This window comes from Anabrus simplex, chromosome 1 (genome assembly GCF_040414725.1).
Source record: "Anabrus simplex isolate iqAnaSimp1 chromosome 1, ASM4041472v1, whole genome shotgun sequence".
Classification (NCBI taxonomy): domain Eukaryota; kingdom Metazoa; phylum Arthropoda; class Insecta; order Orthoptera; family Tettigoniidae; genus Anabrus; species Anabrus simplex.
Genome location: NC_090265.1, coordinates 1,449,914,755 through 1,449,937,333, shown reverse-complemented (window position 1 = coordinate 1,449,937,333; position 22,579 = coordinate 1,449,914,755). Strand labels below are relative to the sequence as shown.

Below are 22,579 nucleotides of genomic sequence, written 5' to 3'. Positions count from 1 at the left end.
CATTTTTCTATTCAAATAGCCTATACAGCCATAGTAGTAATGGGTCCTGCTGCTTTCACCATTTCCACACACAATTCATCCAATTCTGCTGTTTTCTCCACTTTCATTCATTCTGCTTCCACACTCTTCACCTCATATTTGGCTATGTGCTGTTTCAATTATATCATTTTTTTTTCTTTTACTTCTAATCTTTCATTTTCCATACTTTTATTTTCTTCCCTCATTTCTTTCATTTTCACTATTTTTTCTATTATCAGTTTTGCTACCACTATTCTACAGGGTGACGCACGAATAGTTAACACATTTTAAAAGCAAATATAAAATGCAACTTATATATACTATGTTGTTCAAACTTTGCGCACACCTTCCCTGTTTCCTGGAAATAACTGTAGAGGTGACACTGCTGCTTTATCTCTGAACGCCTGCATTCCAGTGAGCTTTCTGCCATGGCCGACCATGGCTGACTCTCCGTTCAGCAGCGCGCCAAAACAGTTATCTTTCATTGCGAATTAAAAAGTGTTACGGTGACATGAAGGGAATTTCGAGCTGTATTTCAGACTAGGTGGGCACCAGCAAGGAACACCATCCTTCGCTTATACAGAAACTTTGAAGAACAAGGCAGTGTGAAGGAAGAAACGCGACCACGTGCACCAGCAGTCCGGTCTCCTGAAAACATCGCTGCGCTGAGGGTCACCATGCAGCGCAGCCCACACAAGTCAACACGGCGAGCTTCAAGAGAAAGTGGAATATCGCGCCGTTCAGTTCAAAGAACGTTACACAGTGACATTCAATTGTACCTGTACAAAATGACTGTACTACACAAGCTAACAGATCTTCACAGGCAGAAGAGATTGCAGTACGCCTTATGGACTGAAGATAAAGATGAAGTACTGTTTAACACTTGGTTCTCTGATGAAGCCTATTTTCATCTCAGCGGGGCAGTTAATAAACAAAATGTGCGGTTTTGGGCTACAGAAAAACCAGACATTATTCATGAAAAATCCGCGTATGGGGAAAAAGTGTGTGTGTGGGTAGCTCTGTCAAGTCATGGATTAGTTGGACCATTTTTCTTCAGTCAGACAGTTAATGCACAGCGATACAAGGACATGCTGGAGAATGAATTCATGCCTCAACTTCTCGCTACAGAACTCCCTATGTATACGCAGTGGTTTATGCAAGATGGTGCAACACCTCACACAGCTAACGATGATCTTGAGTTTTTGAAGGGAGTATTTGGTGATCATGTAATATCTCATCGTTACCCACAGCACAACAATAATGGTGGATTCTTTTGGCCTCCTTTAAGCCCAGATTTAAATCCTTGTGATTTCTTTTTTTATGGGGCTATTTGAAAGAAAAACTCTTTGCTTCAAAACCTCAACGCGGCATGGAAATGCGTGCTCGGATTGTACAGCTCTGCAGTGAAATTCATGAAGACCTGTGCCGCAAAGTCATCAGAAACATGCGTACTCGTCTCGAAGAGGTTGCCCGCCGCAGTGGAGGCCACATTGAACATGTGATATAGTGAAATGTATGTCCAGGGTCCAAGCTACGTGTGTCTAAAATTTCATTAGTGTTCTGTGAGAAATAAAGTTCTTATTCTAAAATTAAATGTGTCAACTATTTGTGTGCCATCCTGTATGATCTCTATCAAAGGCTACTTCTGGCAAAGCTGTTACATCTAATGACTGTCCAAGATTTTCTCTTTTCACCAAGAAGTAATCATTCTATTTCCCCATCCATTATTTCCACTATTTTTTCCTTCCTGAATCACGTATTTCCCACTCGTAAACAATGTCTCACACAAAAATCCACCAACTTCTCTCCCTCTTCTCTCACACAAAAATTCATGTACATAAGGTCCAATTACTTCTTTCATTCCTTTTCTGTTGCAGCCTTCCACAGCACTAACGTTTCTCATGAGAGTCACTTCCACATCCTTTACTTCTCACTCCTGTGTCTCCAGGAATTTGTTCGTACCTTCATTGCACCCATCTGGGGTGCATACACTTAGATGAAATCCTTTATTCCATTCTCTGTCCTTAACTGTATCTTTATTATTCTAGCACTTCTGTTGTCCACTTTATCTACATACTATCTAAGATCTTGTTGGTTATAATCCCCACTCCATTCTTTACCTTATGTCCTGAACTCCAATGAAGAGTATATCCCTTCCTCAACTTCTTCTTTCCTTTTCCTCTCCACTTAACCTCACTCAATCCCGTCATAATTATATTCTCCTTCTCCGTGAAATCAATCACCTCTTTTGACTTTCCAGTCAGTGACATGAGGTTGATCATTGCCATCTTCAAAATGTTCTCTAGTATTCTTACAGTTCCCCCAGCATAAGAACTGTGCATTGCTTCCGGAGAATGCCCTAGCCTTTTCCGATGCTGATTTAAAAGTACCATTTTCATTCTAGGCTGTTATTATGATGGAGTCGCCATTCCCAATGGCATTTTAAAGCTACTGCCAGCAGTTGATCAGGTCACACCTAACATGGAGTAAGACACCTTTTGTATTTATCCACATAATATTCAACCCTGAGACATTTGTTTAATGTTTCTGTAGTTTCTACAATTCTGACCGTTTTCAAAAATGGAACTCTAATGTTCTTTGCCCCAACTGATGGGATTTTGTGATCTTCCTAAACAAAATTGAATACTTGCAATAATCTTTGTCGTCCATAAATTCCAGGTAATCTGATTATGTCTGTAATCACTTGTTTGGTGACTTGATCTTCTTTCAACTTCTGTCCAAGACAGCAACATCTCAAACCAGTTACCTACTTCTTCTCTTTTTTTGCCCTTTTTCCATGCAATGATGTCATATTTCTAATAAAATGGGATCTGTTGACAGCTATTCCTTTTCATGTGAATGTGTTTTCAATTTTGGACTAGCCTGATTTCTACACACTCCATAATTACCACTATGTGTTCTGATTTCTTGAGAGCCAAGCTCTGCATTTAGAGCAGAAAGTAAGTTTGGAAACAAAACTAGCAGCATTTACGGATTTGGAATGATGGAATACTTTGCAGGGTTCAAACCCCATCGTCATCTATGCTGAGACTGGTTTTCTGTGGTTTCCCATTTTCACTTCCAGGCAAATGTCAGACCGGTTCCTATTCACAAGCCACAGCTAATTCCTCCCACCTCCTTACCCAATTTAGTTCACATTCATTTCATCTTCATTAGGAAGGGCATTCGACCGTAAAAGCATGCTATATATCAACTCATCTGACATATTCTGATATTTTGCTGTCACCATTAATATATAGGTACAACATTTAAAAATTTCTTATACAATTAAAAGAAATTTCACTACTTACTGTGCAGAACTGTTTTCTCTTCCAGGGGCTTGTCTTCAGTTTGTTTGCCTCGTTTCTGGCGTTTAGCAAGAATTTCTTCCAGTTCAATTGCTTCCTCCTGAAATAAAATATTGATTTTGTATAAGGAAATCAAATAATATAAAGTTTGCTCATCAATTCGAAATAATTTAGTTACTTTGGCTATCAATGTCCAAGAAGTAAAATCTGGACTTGGGTTTGGTAAATGTGAATGAGTATATATACAGTCAAACCTCGATATAACGATCAACCCTAATTAAGCAATATTTTGCACAGTCCTGGCAAATTTCCTATCTTAATAACATTTGTTGTTTTTCATTACAGTGATAAGCTGGCCCCTGCAGATGGTAGCAAGTATGGCTAATGACCTGAGAAAGGGAGTGGAAGTATGAAGATAACAAACAAACAAAAATAACCAGCCAGTCTTCCTAGTTATTTTCTAGTGCATGGATATAATGTAGATACGGGTTCTATTCAATGCAAGTCAATAAGTCTGGAAACAAAATTATCAGCATTTAAAGGACTGGGGTGATGGAATGAAAAAGCTATAGGGACCTTTGCAGTCTATACTGACGACATTTCTTTTTTTTTTTTTTTTTTAAATCAAGAAAAATGCTATAAGCAGAAAATCAGACCCTATGCAAAAGCGATTTGAAAATGGCAGTTTCAGATAATGTGGATAGAATTACAATAAAATGGTTTAACAAAATGGCTCAACATCTTCCAATAGAGGGTCCTAATTGTTTTTTCTACTGGTTTTAACATTAGGTACACTAATACATCACAGGTTATTGGCAATACAAGGATGGGAGGGACTGGGAAAGTGGCTGTGGTCTTAATTAAGATACAATCCCAACGTTTGCCCGGTGTGAAAATGGGAAACCATAGAAAACCATCTGCAGTGCTGCCAACGGTGGGATTTGAACTCACCATCTCCTGAATGCAAACTCACAGCTATCCAAGTAGCTGCACGGCCAATAGAGGGTCCTATGATCTCCATAAAGCCCTTAATTTTGCCTAACTACTCAGTCATACAAATTTTAAATCTGGTGATGGGTGGCTACACTGCTAAAGGACAGACATGGTACTGTCTTCCAAGTGACAGCTGAGGAAGAAAAGTCTGCTCCCACTGGTGATACTGATTTCCTATTACCTCATTATAACAATGTGTATCCAGCCATTGCTTTGTTTCTCTATGGGGTCGGATATGAAGTGAAATGATAGCTCAATATAACAATAACACTGATATAACAATCTGCTTGGGCCTGAAATTATATTTATGCGGAGGTTCAACTGTACAAGACTATGTATAAATCTATAATACCAATATAAATGGTCCGTTATTGGACATTATAAATTTTCCAGCTAACTCATTCTTGGTTGCCAGCGTTTCGCCCTCGTGTGCTAGGGTGGGCTCATCAGTTGGTACCTAGCACACCTACCAATACGCTGGCTAGTGCATACCGTGGAGGCCACTGCGTAGGCTAACTGGAGCCACCTGCAGTGCCAATGCACTAAGAGACTTTGTCTCATTATCAAAAATTGATGCCTGCTTGGCCATCAGATGATATAGATGTTGATTCCCATAGGAAATCTGAAATATTTGTCCTGAATGAGTAAATTTATAATACCAATATAAATGGTCCGTTATTGGACATTATAAATTTTCCAGCTAACTCATTCTTGGTTGCCAGCGTTTCGCCCTCGTGTGCTAGGGTGGGCTCATCAGTTGGTACCTGGAAATCTGTTAGGAAAAGTATGAGTTTTTCGCAGATTTTTCGATGATACAGACCACTATCTGACCTGTAGTGAACTAAGTATCTCTAGGCCTAGGGTAGAGAAAGTGAAATCAGTCTGCAAACGAATAAGGGTAGAAAACCTCCAGGACGAGGAAATTAGACAGAAGTACATGGATATGATTAATGAGAAGTTTCGAACAGTAGACAGTAAGCAGGTTCAGGATATAGAAAGTGAATGGGTGGCATACAGGGATGCTGTAGTAGAAACAGCAAGGGAATGTCTAGGAACAACTGTGTGTACAGATGGGAAAAGGCGAACATCTTGGTGGAATGATGAAGTGAGAGCAGCCTGTAAACGTAAAAAGAAGGCTTATCAGAAATGGCTCCAAACAAGGGCCGAGGCCGACAGGGATTGGTACGTAGATGAAAGAAACAGAGCGAAACAAATAGCTGTTGAATCCAAAAAGAAATCATGGGAAGATTTTTGGTAATAACCTGGAAAGGCTAGGTCAAGCAGTAGGGAAGCCTTTCTGGACAGTAATAAAGAATCTTAGGAAGGGAGGGAAAAAGGAAATGAACAGTGTTTTGAGTAATTTAGGTGAACTCATAATAGATCCCAGGGAATCACTGGAGAGGTGGAGGGAATATTTTGAACATCTTCTCAATGTAAAAGGAAATCATCATGGTGGTGTTGTAAACAGCCAAGCTCATTGGAAGGAGGAAAATGATGTTAGTGAAATGATGCTTGAGGAAGTGGAAAGGATAGTAAATAAACTCCATTGTCATAAGGCAGCAGGAATAGATGAAATTAGACCTGAAATGGTGAAGTATAGTGGGAAGGCACGGATGAAATGGCTTCATAGAGTAGTAAAATTAGCGTCGAGTGTTGTTAAGGTACCTTCAGATTGGACAAAAGCAGTAATTGCACCTATCTAAAAGCAAGGGAACAGGAAGGACTGCAACAACTATCGAGGTATCTCATTGATTAGCATACCAGGCAAAGTATTCACTGGCATCTTGGAAGGGAGGGTGCGATCAGTCGTTGAGAGGAAGTTGGATGAAAACCAGTGTGGTTTCAGACCACGGAGAGGCTGTCAGGATCAGATTTTCAGTATGCGCCAGGTAATTGAAAAATGCTATGAATGGAATAGGCAGTTGTGTTTATGTTCCGTAGATCTAGAGAAAGCATATGACAGGGTACCGAGGGAAAAGATGTTCGCCATACTGGGGGACTATGGAATTAAAGGTAGATTATTAAAATCAATCAAAGGCATTTATGTTGACAGTTGGGCTTCAGTGAGAATTGATGGTAGAATAAGTTCTTGGTTCAGGGTACTTACAGGAGTTAGACAAGGCTGTAATCTTTCACCTTTGCTGTTCGTAGTTTACATGGATCATCTGCTGAAAGGTATAAAATGGCAGGGAGGGATTCAGTTAGGTGGAAATGTAGTAAGCAGTTTGGCCTATGCTGACGACTTGGTCTTAATGGCAGACTGTGCCGAAAGCCTGCAGTCTAATATCTTGGCATGTGAAATTAGGTGCAATGAGTATGGTATGAAAATTAGCCTCTCGAAGACTAAACTGATGTCAGTAGGTAAGAAATTTAACAGAATTGAATGTCAGATTGGTGATACACAGCTAGAACAGGTCGATAATTTCAAGTATTTAGGTTGTGTGTTCTCCCAGGATGGTAATATAGTAAGTGAGATTGAATCAAGGTGTAGTAAAGCTAATGCAGTGAGCTCGCAGTTGCGATCAGCAGTATTCTGTAAGAAGGAAGTCAGCTCCCAGACGAAACTATCTTTACATCGGTCTGTTTTCAGACCAACTTTGCTTTACGGGAGCGAAAGCTGGGTGGACTCAGGATATCTTATTCATAAGTTAGAAGTAACAGACATGAAAGTAGCAGGAATGATTGTTGGTACAAACAGGTGGGAACAATGGCAGGAGGGTACTCGGAATGAGGAGATAAAGGCTAATTTAGGAATGAACTTGATGGATGAAGCTGTACGCATAAATCGGTTTCGGTGGTGGGGTCATGTGAGGCAAATGGAGGAGGATAGGTTACCTTGGAGAATAATGGACTCTGTTATGAAGGGTAAGAGAAGTACAGGGAGACCAAGACGACGATGGTTAGACTTGGTTTCTAACGATTTAAAGATAAGAGGTATAGAACTAAATGAGGCCACAACACTAGTTGCAAATCGAGGATTGTGGCGACGTTTAGTAAATTCTCAGAGGCTTGCAGACTGAACGCTGAAAAGCATAACAGTCTATAATGATAATGTATGTATGCATGCAAGTATGTTTATTTTATTTATTTTTATTTTTTTGTGAGGGAGTGAGGAAAATTGTTCATAAGACGCTTGTGAGGGTCCGCACTCAACAAGTGTGTGGAGATTCCTACTCACTAAAAACCGCACTCCCTTTTCCCACGGCGTTTATCTCCGCCCCGGAAACCGCTCTCGCATTACTTCAGGACGGATGTTGTGCTTAATGCATCTTGTGCTTCATCTTCCTTCTTCAGCTTTACTGTCTGTCGTAATCATCCAGGTCCTTCTTCTTCTGACACAGAATATTTTCTACGTAAACTGCCACCTGGTCCCAAGATTCTTGACTTCGTAGCATTACTGACACGATCCCTTCTGGCGTCAGTTCTCCCTGCATAACTTCTAAGCATCTTCTTTGTAGCAGCCAATGAACACACACAAAGAAAGTATGTAATACGTCATCAATATCACCGTAGTATATGCACACCGGACTAGTTGCTAGCCCTAGTGTATGAAGAAATTTTCGGAAGTATCCATGACTTGTCAAGAACTGTGTGAGATAGTAGTTCACTTCACCATGAATTCGGCCAACCCATACACCCAGATAAGGTATCAGTCTTTTCGTCCATTTCCCTCTAGAATCATCTTCCCATCTTGTTTGCCATCGTTGCATTCTGCGATTAAGAGCCCTTTTCCTTCCTAGCTCTTCTTGTGTGAGCCAAATTTCTTGTCTTTCGAAGGCTAACAAGTCAATAGGAGCTACTGCTGCTACTACTAGAATCGCAGGTTCTGATACTGTATGATATGCGCAAGCAATTCGTAAAGCTGCTCTCCGTTGTACAGCTGCAATTCTTGTCCGATATTTCGCAATTTTTAACAATTCAGTCCAAATTTCTGAACTGTATAGCAGTATCGATTGGACAGTCGACATGAGAACCTGCCTTTTACTAGATTTCAACCCCTTGATATTTCCCATGAGGCTACTCAGTGCAGTCATTGTTTTCGCTGCCTTATCTATTACCTGTTGGATGTGGTCCCAATATGTAAGCTTAGTATCAAGCGTTACACCAAGATATTTTGTGCTCCTAGTTGTTTCGATGGCTATCTGCCCGATCTGCATCGGTACAACAGTATTAATCCTTTCCCTCGTCAGGAGGACAATTTCCGTTTTATGATCTGCGAGTTCTAACTTGTGATTTATCATCCATTCTTTAACACGTCGCATCATCTGATTCAATTTAAATTGAGCCAGCTCTAGGTTACGGGTTACTGTCAGAGCAGCCACATCATCAGCATAACCCACAAGTTTTACATCTTCGGGCATCTCCAACCGTAACGAACCATCGTACATGATATTCCAAAGGTGTGGTCCGAGAATTGAGCCTTGCGCTGCACCAGCTGTGAGCCGTTTTCTTTTCTGACCATCTTCCGTGTCGTATAACAATGTACGGTCTTTCAAATAGTCTCGCAGTGTATACATGAGATATTCTAGTAGCTTGAAAGTTTCTTGTAGAGCTTCCAAAATACAACTCCATCTTACCGAGTTGAAAGCATTTTTAACATCTAGAGTCACAAGAAGCGTCAGCTTTCTAGAGTAATGATTACCCATTTGAGCTCGTTCTGCTGTCTTCACCACTTCCTTCACAGCATCTAGCGTTGATTGACCTCTGCGAAATCCATGTTGTTGGTCAGATAGGTCGCCAGCTAATCGGACTGCTGCTAGTATTCTCAGTTGTAGTATCTTCTCTAAACCTTTCCCGGCAGTGTCCAGCATACACAGAGGTCTGTAACCCCCAGTTTTCCCTTTACTGATCAGAAACAATCTAGCCATCTTCCAACGAAAGCTAAAAATTCCCGCTTTCAAACAATGATTATACATTCTCAGCAGCAGTTGAGGACATAATTCGACTGCCACCTTTAGTACTTTTGCTAGAATACCATCTGGTCCAGGGGCTTTCTTATTTCTAAGGGAATTAATTGCTGTTATCAATTCTTCAGTTGTAAAAGGTGGTACATTATCTAATTCTTTCTCGGCCTCATCATCAATCCTCTCTGCATGATCAGGGAATAGTGTGTGTACTTTCTCTTCTATGGTGCGTGGATCCATGATAAGGCTTGGTAGCATCCCAAATTTCTTCATAACTGTTTTATACTTTAATCCCCATGGATTTTCATCCACTTCCTTAGACATTTCCCACCATTTGTCAGCTTTACTGTTTTTAATTGTATTTCGCAGTCTTTTCTTCATACTCTTATACTCTGCTGAGAGAGCTTCATCGTTATGTCGTGCTCTTTGTGTCCTTCATCTGAGTCGCAGGCATTGTTTCCTCAGCTCAGCAATTTCTCCATTCCACCAATATGCTGGACGCTTGCCTCTCCGTTGTTTGATTCTGGTGACTGATGCGTCACATGCTTGCTGAAGGAGTCTCATGGTGTGTTCCACGCATTTATTAGTAATTATGCTTCTTTTGCTTCCGTGACATGTATCCGTCATACCTCCATTCTGTATTACTTCATGAAATTTTTCTCTATCCATAGTGGCTATGTTCCATCTTTCTGGCTTGCGCGTGGTAATCCTTAGATGCGGAGTCTCTTGAAGTACACGAAAAGTGATATACTGATGATCGCTTCCAGTATATTCTTCAATTACTCGCCATTCAGTTATCCTAGACACAATGTCTTCAGAAGCAAAGGTTACATCTGGTATAGTTCCCTGACATCCTGGTCGCCGAAAGGTTGTCACATTACCAACGTTGATAACCATTAATCCCAATCTGGTGGCCATCTCCATTGTACGCCGCCCTCTAGAATCTGTTTGAGGCATGTTCCATTCAACTGCTTGAGCATTAAAATCACCAGCAACAACTAGGTTAGTGTTCATCCCTTGCAGAGTATCTTCAAGCCCATCTAGTTTTATCTGGAAGTCAGAAATAGTCTCATTCGGGATAAAATAACAGCTGACAAAAATGACCTTCTCAACTTGGACCCAGACAAACCCATCCCCGCATCCTTGATTTATAACTGAATATTTTCCAAGGTCTGGTACCCATCGCAGCTGTTCCTAGATTGTCTGAAAACCAGCCTGGTTGATCTCTGTCTTGATATTGTTCACTAAGAATCAAGATGTCTGCTCCTATCTCACAGGTCATCTGCATCAATAGATCACTGGCAGTTAAACACCTGTGTATATTGGCTTGAAGGATCTGTACCATTCACCACTGATTTTTGGCCTTTTCTAGTGCTTCACAAAACACAATACACTTGCCTGAGCCAAGAGTATGATGTCGTTTTGACTCTTCAATGCCCATATCTGTGCAAATTATGCATCGTGGATTCGTTTTGCATCCTACTGCCTTGTGACCAGCTTCCCCGCACTTAAAGCAGAGTTTACTTCTGTCCAATCCTTTACAGTTTCGTGCTTGATGCCCATATGACAGACATCTAAAGCACCAAGGAACTACAACGCACCGTCTTACTCTGCAGTATAGCCAGCCTACTTTAATTTTGCCTATGTCTAACAGCTTTCGTGCCTCGCTATCTTCTGTCTCCACAATGGCGAGTTTTTGTCCCCTGCTGTTCGGATTTATGATTGAGACCTTCAATTCTTGATTAAGATTTTCTAATTCTCGTCTTACAGCCTCCTCTACGTCGGAAATAGTGGTGGCATTGTCCATATCCCGAATTTCCAATGTAGTTCTAGGCGTCAAAACCTTTACTTCGCCATCATGTCCAAGAGCACCTTTAAGTGATTTATTAAAATTTTCTCTGTTTTCCTTTTCCGTGGCCTTATTAAATTCAAGAAGAACCACTCCAGATATAGTTTTCCTGATCGATCTAATACCAGCGCCACTGTCTTCCAGCTTCACCTTGCTGCGGATATCCTTCACAACATCTGCAAAAGTCTTATTATTCATAGGTTTAATAAGTACGGCTTCTGGGCGGCTTCTTATAGTTGAACGTTTCCGTTGCTCATTCTTTTTAACAGTTTCAGATACCGGTACTGGTTCAGGTTGAGTACCTTCATCTTCATCTATCTTCTTCTGCATCTGTTCCCTCTTCTTCTTCTTCTTCTTCTTCTTCTTGGATAGTGCTATTTCCCATTTATAATAATAATAATAATAATAATAATAATAATAATAATAATAATAATAATAATAATAATAATAATAATGCAGTAATAGGAATAATTCTGGTTTGTTCAAGAAAAAATGTATCATGGTAAGAAAGTGTTTTGTTTTATGCTACACGTGCATTCTAGTATAAGACGTGATATAAAAATAGGGTTTGTCTAGTAGCTCTCAGCACATATAGCAAGAGAATTACTAGTATCAACGGCTAAGAACAAGAGGGTAAAAACAAAATATTAAAATACAATTTTGCCAGAGCATTTCGGTTAAGCGAAGTTCGATTAAGCGGGGTTCTACTGTACTTGGTTCAGAAGCTCCATTTGAAGTAGTCTCGCATTTTGTTTCCAATCCAAGGTATTAATGAGGCAATATCCAAGTTGAAACACTCAGTATCTCTGCACTTCCAGTCTACTGCAAGCAATTACATGGCAACAGTCACTTGTGCTGTACTACCACATATCACAGGAGACCACCATCTGAATGTGGTGGAAGGGCCCGAAGTGGCTCAAAGAACAGAATGAATTCTGATTAAATTCAACTCCCAGAGACTTTCCTCAAGACCTGCCTGAAGTACGACCAGTCACTTCATTGTTAACAAATACACGGGACTCCCGAGGATCTAGCCACAAGATATTGCTTTTATAGAATTCTAAAATTCTTTCAAATATTTCCACTACATGCAGAGTCAGGGTAATTCTTCTGTAGTTTCCGCAGCTTCTCCGGTTTCCTTTCTTAAATATAGGGACAATAATTCTTTTACCCAATCTTCTGGGATTTTCTTCTTTCTCCAGGCTGCTTTAAATACCCTATTTAACCAATATATTCCCAAATGCTAGCAGCTCAAATCATTTCTATAGGTACTTCGTCCAATCCTGGGGATTTCCCCATTTCTCATCTTCTTTAGTGCTTCTTCTACTTCTGACAAAGTTAAGCCATTCTCATCATGTGGATTATCCATCAGTGTCACAGATTCCTCACTTCATTTGTGTAGTCCCATTCCATATTCAGTAAATTCTGAAAGTATATTTTCCCTTGAAGGAAAGAACCACTACCCTGCAGTCACTATCAAATGCTTCTGGCATTATCGTGACATCTAATAGCTCTTTCCCTTTTCTTTTCTCTGTCAGAAAGTAATTAAGAATGACTTTCTCCCTAGCCATACCCTGTTATTTTTCTTGAGTTACTTTCCTGAACTGCACATTTCTAGATATCATCTCATTTCTCTCACAAAAGTCCAATAATTTCTCACTTTCTCTGTATTCACAGACCCCAAACAGTTCTTGTACTCAATGACCATCCGTGCTCACATGGATATTCATATCCTACATAATTATCACCACTTTGTCTCTAATCTCTTCCTTAACTTTAATCAGGAGTTCCTCTTGTCTTCCTGCTGGTTACCAGTCTGGGGAGCGTATACCTGGATGATCTCTCGAACTTCAAACCCTGCTTAGATCTATATCTCGATTATTCTTCCGCTCACACGAGACATCCACTATGCTGTGTTTTAAATTGTGCTTAATCATGGACTCCATGCCTCCACTCCAAAACAACTTCATCCCATTCTTGTTTTTTCTCACCACTACCTTTCCGTTTCACTTCTGAAAGGCCATGGATTTCCATATCCCTCCTTTCCATGAAATCTACAAATTCTGTTTTCCCTTTCAGAGTGATGATATTACCAGTGGCAAACTTTATTGCTTCATCTTTATTTCTCCTCTTCATGTGCTCTCCCCTGGTCGCCCATTCTCACAGTACCCCCAGGGGTGCAAGCATTACGTGTCACTTGTGGGGAACACCATAACCTTGATCTGCATCCACAATGAACTTTCGCTATAGACTATTAGTAAGATGGAGTTACCACTCACAAAGGCTGCTGCCAGCAGCTGACCAGGTCACTCCTAACATGGAATACAGACACCTCGTACAGCCACCCTTAACCTGGGAATGTTAAGATACTGGCTGTACAGACTACTCCATTACCATAACAAGGTAACAAAACCCCGGCCAGACAAAATAGAAACTATTGACTTCTAGGTGTATTGATTACGACTGACTGAGTGCGGGAATCTCTCAAGCCTAAGATAGAACCTCAGCCTTCAGAAGACACTTGAAGTCATACTAGCTGATGACATGAATACTGCTGATCTTGTCGTTCGCTTTATGTGCGAGAGTGAATAATCAACGACATTTAAATTTCAAGTGTTCTATTACTCAGGGAACTTATGTGCCCTCCAGATTTGTTAGTGTACTTTTTGTGTTACTAAAATAAATGTTATTTTACTTTAAAAATCATTTTTGCAAATTCCACCACTGAATAAATAGTTTAATTTTTGTTTCCACTTAATTTGTTTAGAGAAGATGGTTACCTAGTTGTACTTCCTCTTTAAACAAAAATTACCACCACCACCACCACCACCACCACTTATGACTGCCCTCTGTGGAAAGAATTCAAAATTCTTACATATGGTACAGCCAAAAGACGAAAGTGAATTTTGTCAAGGGAAGTACTGTTACCACGAAAAAAAAAAAAAAAAAAAAAAAAAGCAGAGCCTTCGCATAGTCTTTCAGGTTCTGAAGTTGAAAGTTCTCTGTTAGGAAAAAAAAAAAAAAAAGACAGGTAGCAAAAGCAGACTTTTAGTCATTTTGATATGGAACAAAATGATGTAGATTATGCCCAAGAAAAATGTCTGCCCCACAAAGAAGAAAAACAAGAAGATGTAGATGTGGAATGTGTCAATATAATGTGTGTTCATAGTTACTCCAAATCTTTCACATTTCCCTATATTAGAAATGTGTTAATGAAAATACAAGAGTGACAGTAATGATGGTGAATTCAATAGTGTAATCAGGTGACGAGAACATTATCTCAGTTGGCTAATGACTATAGAGTTTCGTAACTTACAAATACTATCACCTTACGGATCATATACAGAGGTTGTTTTTATTACAACCACTCTTGTTTGTGTGTGTGTAGTGTTTATAAGCTTGCAGCTCAAGCGATGCCAAAGAAACTTGAACCTTATTGGGAAGGATACATTACAGTCCTTTCTAACACCAACTATAGGTATTCTGCTATTACAGAACATTGCAGGAAGAGGAATTTTACAGTGACCAAGAAAGGGATCAACTGTGTCTTGAATAAGAAAGGAAAGACTTGAATGGGATTAATTCTGAGGAACAAGAAACAAGCAAACCCACGACCTTCCCCCAGCCGTACTCCAGAGATCATAAGGAAGATGAAGACCCTTGTATCCAGCAGTAGTCCAGCTATCCAACGGGCCATAACAAGGAAGTTGGCAATATCATTAAAAACTGTTAACACAATAATCAACAAGGATTTAAAATGAGAGAAACGGAAAAAGGGCTGGGTTTACAAGTTGTTGGATTGTCACATCGCGGAACAACGCACAAACAGTAGGAAAATCCAAGAGAATTAAATGGCAGGTGAAAAATGGAAATTTGTGGTCACATCAGGTGAAGCATATAGTCTATCTAAGTGACTGCAACAAATCCCATGTGATTTACTACCGGGAGAAGGGTGAAGGAGGTCAGACAAACTGGTATGCAGAATGCAAAGAAACTTTCTCCATGGGACTTATGGTTATCGTTGGTTTCTGCTACAATGGGAAGTTAAAAATCCACCGTGTTACTAAAAATGCACAAGTTAACTCTCTATAATATCAAAATGAAGTCCTGACCCCAATTTATCACACTGAGATCCCAGCTCTGTATGGTGCAAACTCAGAGGTGTGGGTGCATCAAGACAGAGCGTCCAGTCATACTTCTGTTTCAACCTTCGTTTTCTTAGATAGAGTGGAACAAGAAATAGGAATGTATGCTATACCCTTTACTGATATCCCAGTGAAGTCCTGATGCTTCTCCCATGGACTTTTGTGCGTTTGGACTTCTGAAAAGGGCACTGGGAAACAGGTGTCCTTATACTGTGGAAGGCTTATGGAAAGCTTGTAAGGAGCAGTGGAACTACATGGACATGGCTGTGTTACGTAAAAGTCTTCTTCAGTAGAAATTGAGGTGCAGAGCTATAGTTCAAATGAAGGGACAGAGCACCACCGATGGTGAAGACATAGCTTTTCTTAGAATTTCATTTCCGGAGCTCGGAAACAAATTCGGTATACAGCCTTCACACAGAAAGAGAAAAGATGCAGCAACCCTAATGATGGCAAGTGGAATATTACAATACTATACTCCATATATCCTTTAGTAAACTGAAAACATGGAACACAAAAGGTTCATTTGCTAGTACTATCTTAAATTTAGTTAGACATATTTCAGTGATTCATGACAGACTGTTGTACAGATGGCAGTTATATAATTCATATTGTATAAGACGTGGTCAGAGATCGATGATTCATCACAATGATAGTTAGGGAGTGTGTTGACCACTGCTATCTTATTACCCTAATTTTTTTTTGACATATGCTGAACAATCAATTAATAATCTATACTCAATAAGAGTCTAGCAAGATAGATGCTAGTGAATAATGATTTTACTGGATTCAATTGTCTGGAAGTTTCCTCTGGGCAATGATAGAATGTTATCCTCCAATCCCCAGGATCACTGGTTTAAACACGACAGAGATAGTTAGATTTTTGAAAAGTCAATTAAGAAGTTCATCTGTAATACTATGTTGGCATGTAAGAAGTCTGTGGTCACCATTTATTCTGATAGCAGATAGAGTAAAATGGAATGTTAAAATGATCACACAGGAAGCCTAAACAACCAATAATTCAAGAAGTAGATGATATGGTTCTGGAACAAGAAGAAACAGTTGATGCTGATGAAATGGGAGACCCAATTTTGAGGTCAGAATTCAACAGAGCCTCGAGAGACCTAAATAGAAAAAAGGCACATGGAATTGATGACATACTCTCAGAATTACTGACTGCCATAGGAGAAACCAGCATGGGGAAGTTATTCCATGTAGTGTATAAGATAAATGATACAGACAAAGTGCCATCTGATTTTAGACAGAATGTTGTTATACCTATTCTCAAGAAATCAGGTGCTGACAAGTGTGAAAACTACTGCACCATTAGTTTAGTATCTCACGCTTGCAAAATTTGAACACGTATTTTTTTACAGAAGTTTGGAAAGAAAAGCTGAAGCTGAGTTGGGAGAAGACCAGTTTGGCTTCAGAAGAAATGTAAGAACATCACATTAACTCCTGACTTTACATCTGATCTTAGAGGATTGAATTAAGAAATACAAGCCCACATATAAGGTGTTCGTATATCTAGAAAAGACATTTGATAATACTGTTTGTACCAAGCCATCTGAGATTCTGAAGGTGATCGGGATCAGATACCGAGAAAGAAAAATTACCTACAATCTATACAAAAATCAGTCTGCAATGACAAGAATTGAAGGCTATGAAAAAGTAGCAACAATCCAGAAAGAAGTGAGGCAAGGCTGCAGTTTGTCCCCTCTCCTTTTCAATGTTTACACAGAACAGGCGATAAAGGAAATCAAGGAGGAATTTGGAAAAGGAATTACAATTTAAGGAGAGGAAATCAAAACTCTGAATTTGCCAATGATATTGTTATTCTATTTGAGTCTGCACAAGATCTGGAGAAATTGCTGAATGGTATGGACACAGTCCTGGAGAAGGAGTACAAGATGAAAAGAAATAAATCCAAAACACAGGTAAGGGAGTGTAGTCGAATGAAGTCTGGCGATGCAGGAAATATCAGATCAGGAAATGAAGTCTTAAAGGAAGTAAATGTATACTGTTGCTTGGGTAGTAGGGGGACATAAAATGCAGACCAGCACAAGCAACAAAAGCCTTTTGTCTGGTGCATGGCACTGTATGGAAATGAAACATGGACAATAACTTGGAAAGAAGGAGAATAAAAGGTTTTGAAATATGGTGTTACAGAAGAATGCTGAAGGTGAGAAGGGTAGATCGAATCACAAATGAAGAGATAATGAAACGAATTGTTGAGAGGAGAAATATATAGGATGTAGTAGTTATGTAGAAATGAAAAGGTTAGTACAGGGTAAGGTGGCATGGAGAGCTGCATCAAACCAGTCTATGGACTAATGACCCAAACAACAACTATCTTCATTATAGACCTAGGCAACAACCCTAAAGGCAGATCAGTGGCTATTGGTCTATTATTCAGAGACATGAAAGCATTTATCATATTAACTCAAACTTTTTTGCAAGATCTTAATAAGAAATGACAAAAATATAGGTGGCATATAGAGAACTAACAACTGGATTACAATGAGAATAAAAAGAAAACAATCTTGTATCCAGATGCTGAAGTGGTTTTTCTCAGTGTAGTCAAAGTCAATATGGATATACCTTTGCTAGAGTTAGAATCATCAATAACCAATGCCTATTACGAGTGATGATGATGATGATGATGATGATGATGATGATGGACAGTCATGAGAAGAGACCATTTTCTCCCTATAAGACAGAGAACAAGGAATGAGATATTTAAGTCCAACTAACTGCGTTTGGTTTCATAACTCTTTGCTCATCAACAAAGCCACCCCAAGGTCCCAAAAAACCAGTAATGTCAGCTGGATCATCATTTTTGCTGCGTTTTCTCTTGTCCAAAGGTCTTTCTTTAGTTGATTCGAACACAGTTTTTCCATCCGATTCTTTTGCTGCTTCGGTCGATCCAATAATAGCGTTCCCAGATTCTAAGCCACCATCCACAGTTGGATCCAAAGCATACCCTGTAATGAAGGTAACAAACTTTAAATAATTTTACAAATTATCAAGAAGTTGTACATAAAAGTAGGTAATTACCTGTATGATTGGCAGATGACAGTAACTACTAAAAAGCAAATTCACATATCATGTTGTTGCCATTTAGGCTACAACTTTCAAAGGAAGTAACATGTGCAACATCTTATTGATAATGTTAATACATAGCTCATTATACCACAGCTTAAAGAATAAGTCTCTTTCTTTCTGTCAGTAGGCTGTTGTGCCATGGGGTAAAGTTAAACTCTTTGTATGGAAGGCATTGTTTGTACAAATGTTTTCACAAATTGTAAAATTGTGGCAATGCACTAAGGAAAGGCCAGGTTTAAAAGCTTAATGTTGTTAACAGATGCCTATTACTTGTCAATCACATCTTTTCTTTGACTCAGGAAGAGAGAGAGCCAGACAGTGCAACAGAGCATACTACTTTAAATTTTATACAAGCAATTAGGAACATGTAACATTATAAAGAAATTAGTAGGGCCTATAATCTCACAGTCCCAGAATATGTGACTTTTATTTGTTGGGATTTCTCAAACAGAAAGTCTACAGGAACTACTGTACAGTATCTATTAAATACCGAGGCTTTGGAAAACAAAAAAAAGAAGAGTAATAATGATATTAATGAAACTTACTTTAAGTTATAAAATTCTCTTAAGAGAGTGTCAGATGACTTGAAGTAAATTGGGTATCACTTTCAGGTCTTGCTATGACATGTAGGTGAGATGACAACAATTATCTAATTCATTTATTCAATCTAATTCAATTGTCTAATTCACTTCATTAAAAATTTCTAAAATGTTCCCTATTCATACCTGCTGAGCAAGACAACCATATATGTCCCAGAATTTATGTCTTGGGAGGAATAACTTGTATGTATAGGAGGTACCATACACCTCCCCCAGCACTCTAGTTACATCTACCCATTATTATTCTGTAAACTTAAAACTCCTGCTGGCCCTGTAGTCCAGTGGTAGCAAGCCTGCCTCTTACCTGGAGGCTCCAGGTTCGATTCCCAGCCAGGTCAGGTACTTTTATCTGGATATGAGGGTTGGTTCAAAGTCCACTCAGCCTATGTGCAAGCAACTGAGGAGCTATCTGACAGTGAGATTGCAGCCCTGGTCTAAAAAGTCAAGAACAGCGGTCAAGATGATTCATTGCACTGACTACGTGTCACCTCATTTTGGCTGAACAGTGGTCGCTTGGGAGGCCAAGACACATCAAGGTAGTTGTGCCATGAGGTAAACTTAAACTCTTGGATGGAAGGCACTGTATGTACAAATGTGTTCACAAATTGTAAAATTGTTGCAATGCTGGAACGAAAGGCCAGGTTTAATAGCTTAATACTGTCAAAGACCAATATTCCAAAATACTATATTTTATGTCACAGCCCACCTGGTGGCCAATAGAGATCGGAGTTACATATCGCAACATGATAATGTATCTTTTCTATCACAGTAAGTTGTTCCAGAAATATTATGTTCTACCACAGACCCTAATACAAAAGTAACTGTCTCAGTGAAACCAAGGGAAGGGTAGGGAGTTTCTGATTGGCTAAATGATATTAGGAAGCATAGCAGCTCCTTTAAGTACGTACTCCTGCGCAGGCGTGAGCGATCATTTTGTAACAGTTTAGAGGCAGTACTGATATTCCTACCCTGTTACTTGCTGGCCAGTTAGAGATATTCTTTAGTTATTTGAAGTGCTTTGTATTATGCTTAGTGGAGGTACTACTGTACATACTGTAGCACAGTTCCTCGAAACTGTTACGCGTGGTCTTCCCGCTTTGCTTCTTATGTTTCACTCCGTGTTCTGGACAATGAGCAAAGAACCTGATATGATTTATGTGGACAAAAACTCAATTACAGGAAAATGGTTTCCGGAAAAGTGTTGAAAGAAGGTACCCAAACATAAAAATAATCATAATAATAAGGAAAGATATTCCCGAAAAACCATTGCAAGTCCCATAAAGAGTAGCTGTGCTTCCTGAAACTTTGTCATCAACTGCAACATGTGAGGCAGTGCAGCAATAGCTGCTATCATAACTTTTTACTGGGAGACAACGTTGCTCAACGTCCATAGGTTTAACCTTAATGTGTCCTCTGCGTGGTGCTAATAGAGCAATAACAACAATAAGATGCCGCCGTACTGTCCTACAGGGCCTCACGGTTATGACAATCGAGAAATCAACTTCAATAATAATAAAAACAGTCCTCCTGAGGATTCACATTTCCAGACCTGAACCTTCGGCTCTCAGTTAACAATCTGCCAATTTACATTGAAGGAATCAGTAAGACAAAAAGTGAATTCTTATCCAAAATCCTTCTGGATCACTTTGTGGATGTAGTTGTGCTTCAGGAAACTTAGACAGAAGATGACCTTCAACTGAACTGTAGGGGTAAAATTCCTGGATACCAATTGGCAACAGCAGTAAATCAAATGTAACAAAAACTTTTCAGTCTATGAAACACACTGCAATTACAATATAAATTATAACACTATAACAGAGGTGCCAACCTTTGAAGTGGGTTATCCGATCCCCCCCACCTCTCAGAAAATTTTCGAGTTAAATCGAAAGCACGCTCCACCTTTGCCCTTCCCAACACTAATCTATTCTAAAGTATATCATAATACACAATAACATTTGCTCACTACCAATTAGTTCTGTGATAAAACATTCTTTGTAGCTTGTTTCACACCCGGAAGCTGCTCTTCAGTGTAGGTTTTCTTCAAGCATCCTTCCTCCGGTGATGACATTTTTGTTTTCTGAACCATACGGATTCCAGTGTAGATGATATTAATGTAGGCCTGAATTATGTCTGATTTTCCTATCATCAATAGAAACTCTTTCTGTGGGAGAGTTATGTTAGGTACACTTAATACTGCAAATTGAACATTACTTAAGGTTTTATGGAGGAGAAAAGCAGTGAATTTCTAACGCTCACGGGTAGCAAGTGACAATCGAATAAGTAACTTTATCAACTCACAAGCATTAAAAGAACAAGGTCAGTAATGAACATTTTTCCTCCTTTCCTATTCCTCCATAGAAAATAAATTTTTCGTGATAATGTCATTTCTCCATAATAATTTCCACTTTACCGTAATGCCGTAATCGTAAGGTGAAATCCATAATATTTACGGACAATCCGTAACAGTTGGCACCTCTGCTATAAACATATCTGTAAAAATATACACTGTAAAAATACACACTATTATACAAAGAATGACATGTTTCGTTCTACAAGAACATCCTCAGATTTTATCAAATCACTTCAAGCATGCTTATATATGTACAGTATTGTTTACGTTGCATGAACTTGTCAATGATAGAGAGTTTAGTAATAATATGAAACAGTACTGAAAAAAAAAAAACAATGTACAAGCATTAATATAATGAAATACTTCTGTACTTATCTAGACTGCCGATGTTAAGCCAATTGTCACCAAACACTATTTCAGGACTGTGTTCATGGAGAGGAAAATGGAAAGTTTTAAGTACAGAACATTGCTCGCGGAGAGGGGAGGAGAGGCATGGGAGGGGCTGCGTGGACCGTTGTGGATCCCTCCTACTGGATGTTAAAATCAAGTATACTGTACCGTGGAGAGGGGAGAAGGAAGTAGGGCGGAGCGAATGGAGCGCTGTGGAACCTTCTATCAACACTGGAGAGGGGGTAGAGAAGGATATTAACCTATTTCATGTTATAATGTACTTTTATGTAATATGGATGAATGCAAGTTAACAATTTTAGGTGAATAAAGTAAGGAATTGAAATAAAGAGTATATGCTATTATTATGATAAAAGATAATTTAATGAGTAAGTGTTGTCCAGATGTTATGTGAGTAGAGCGAAGAGGGGACAATTTTTGTAAGTATGGTACCAGGAAGGCATAGACCCTGGCACATATGTGTTATAAAATCTTTATTCATGAAAGAACTGCTGAGTTACGATGTCCGAACAGCTGTACGAGAGAAGTTCTCATTTCTACTGCTCTGTGTGAGAAAGACAGCATGAGAGGGGGCAAGGTCGAGTGACGTCAGCACCACATGTATCTCGCCTCCCCGTAGAAACGCCTCGAAATAATTTTTATACTTCTCAACGACTTGACCGATAAATATGAGAATAACACCAACTTGTAGCTCACATTTTAAATGTACAACGCTGCAAATTTGAGATTAATCTGCCTAGTGGTTTAAAAGATATGACGAATTGAAGTTTGGAATGTAAAACCACCCCTCTGTCACCTGACTCGGAGAGCTTGCTGCCAGCCAGATATAAATACATTGTCGACCTGAGGGTATAGTCAGTGTGTCTTAAACTCTACGACTCGATCATGACTAGACGTCATTTT

At 39.3% G+C, this 22,579-nt stretch overlaps 1 protein-coding gene across 1 annotated transcript in view; it reads right to left on the bottom strand.

Moving 5' to 3' along the window:
* The window catches only part of LOC136858415 (pre-mRNA-processing factor 17), a 167,216-nt gene that overhangs the window by 84,191 nt on the left and 60,446 nt on the right, over positions 1-22,579 (bottom strand). The window contains exons 3-4 of the mRNA XM_067137939.2: positions 17,969-18,198; positions 3,330-3,426 (exon numbers count right to left, since the gene is read on the bottom strand). Of these exons, the coding sequence (XP_066994040.1) occupies positions 3,330-3,426; positions 17,969-18,198 (327 nt within the window). The remainder of the gene's footprint in view (positions 1-3,329; positions 3,427-17,968; positions 18,199-22,579) is intronic.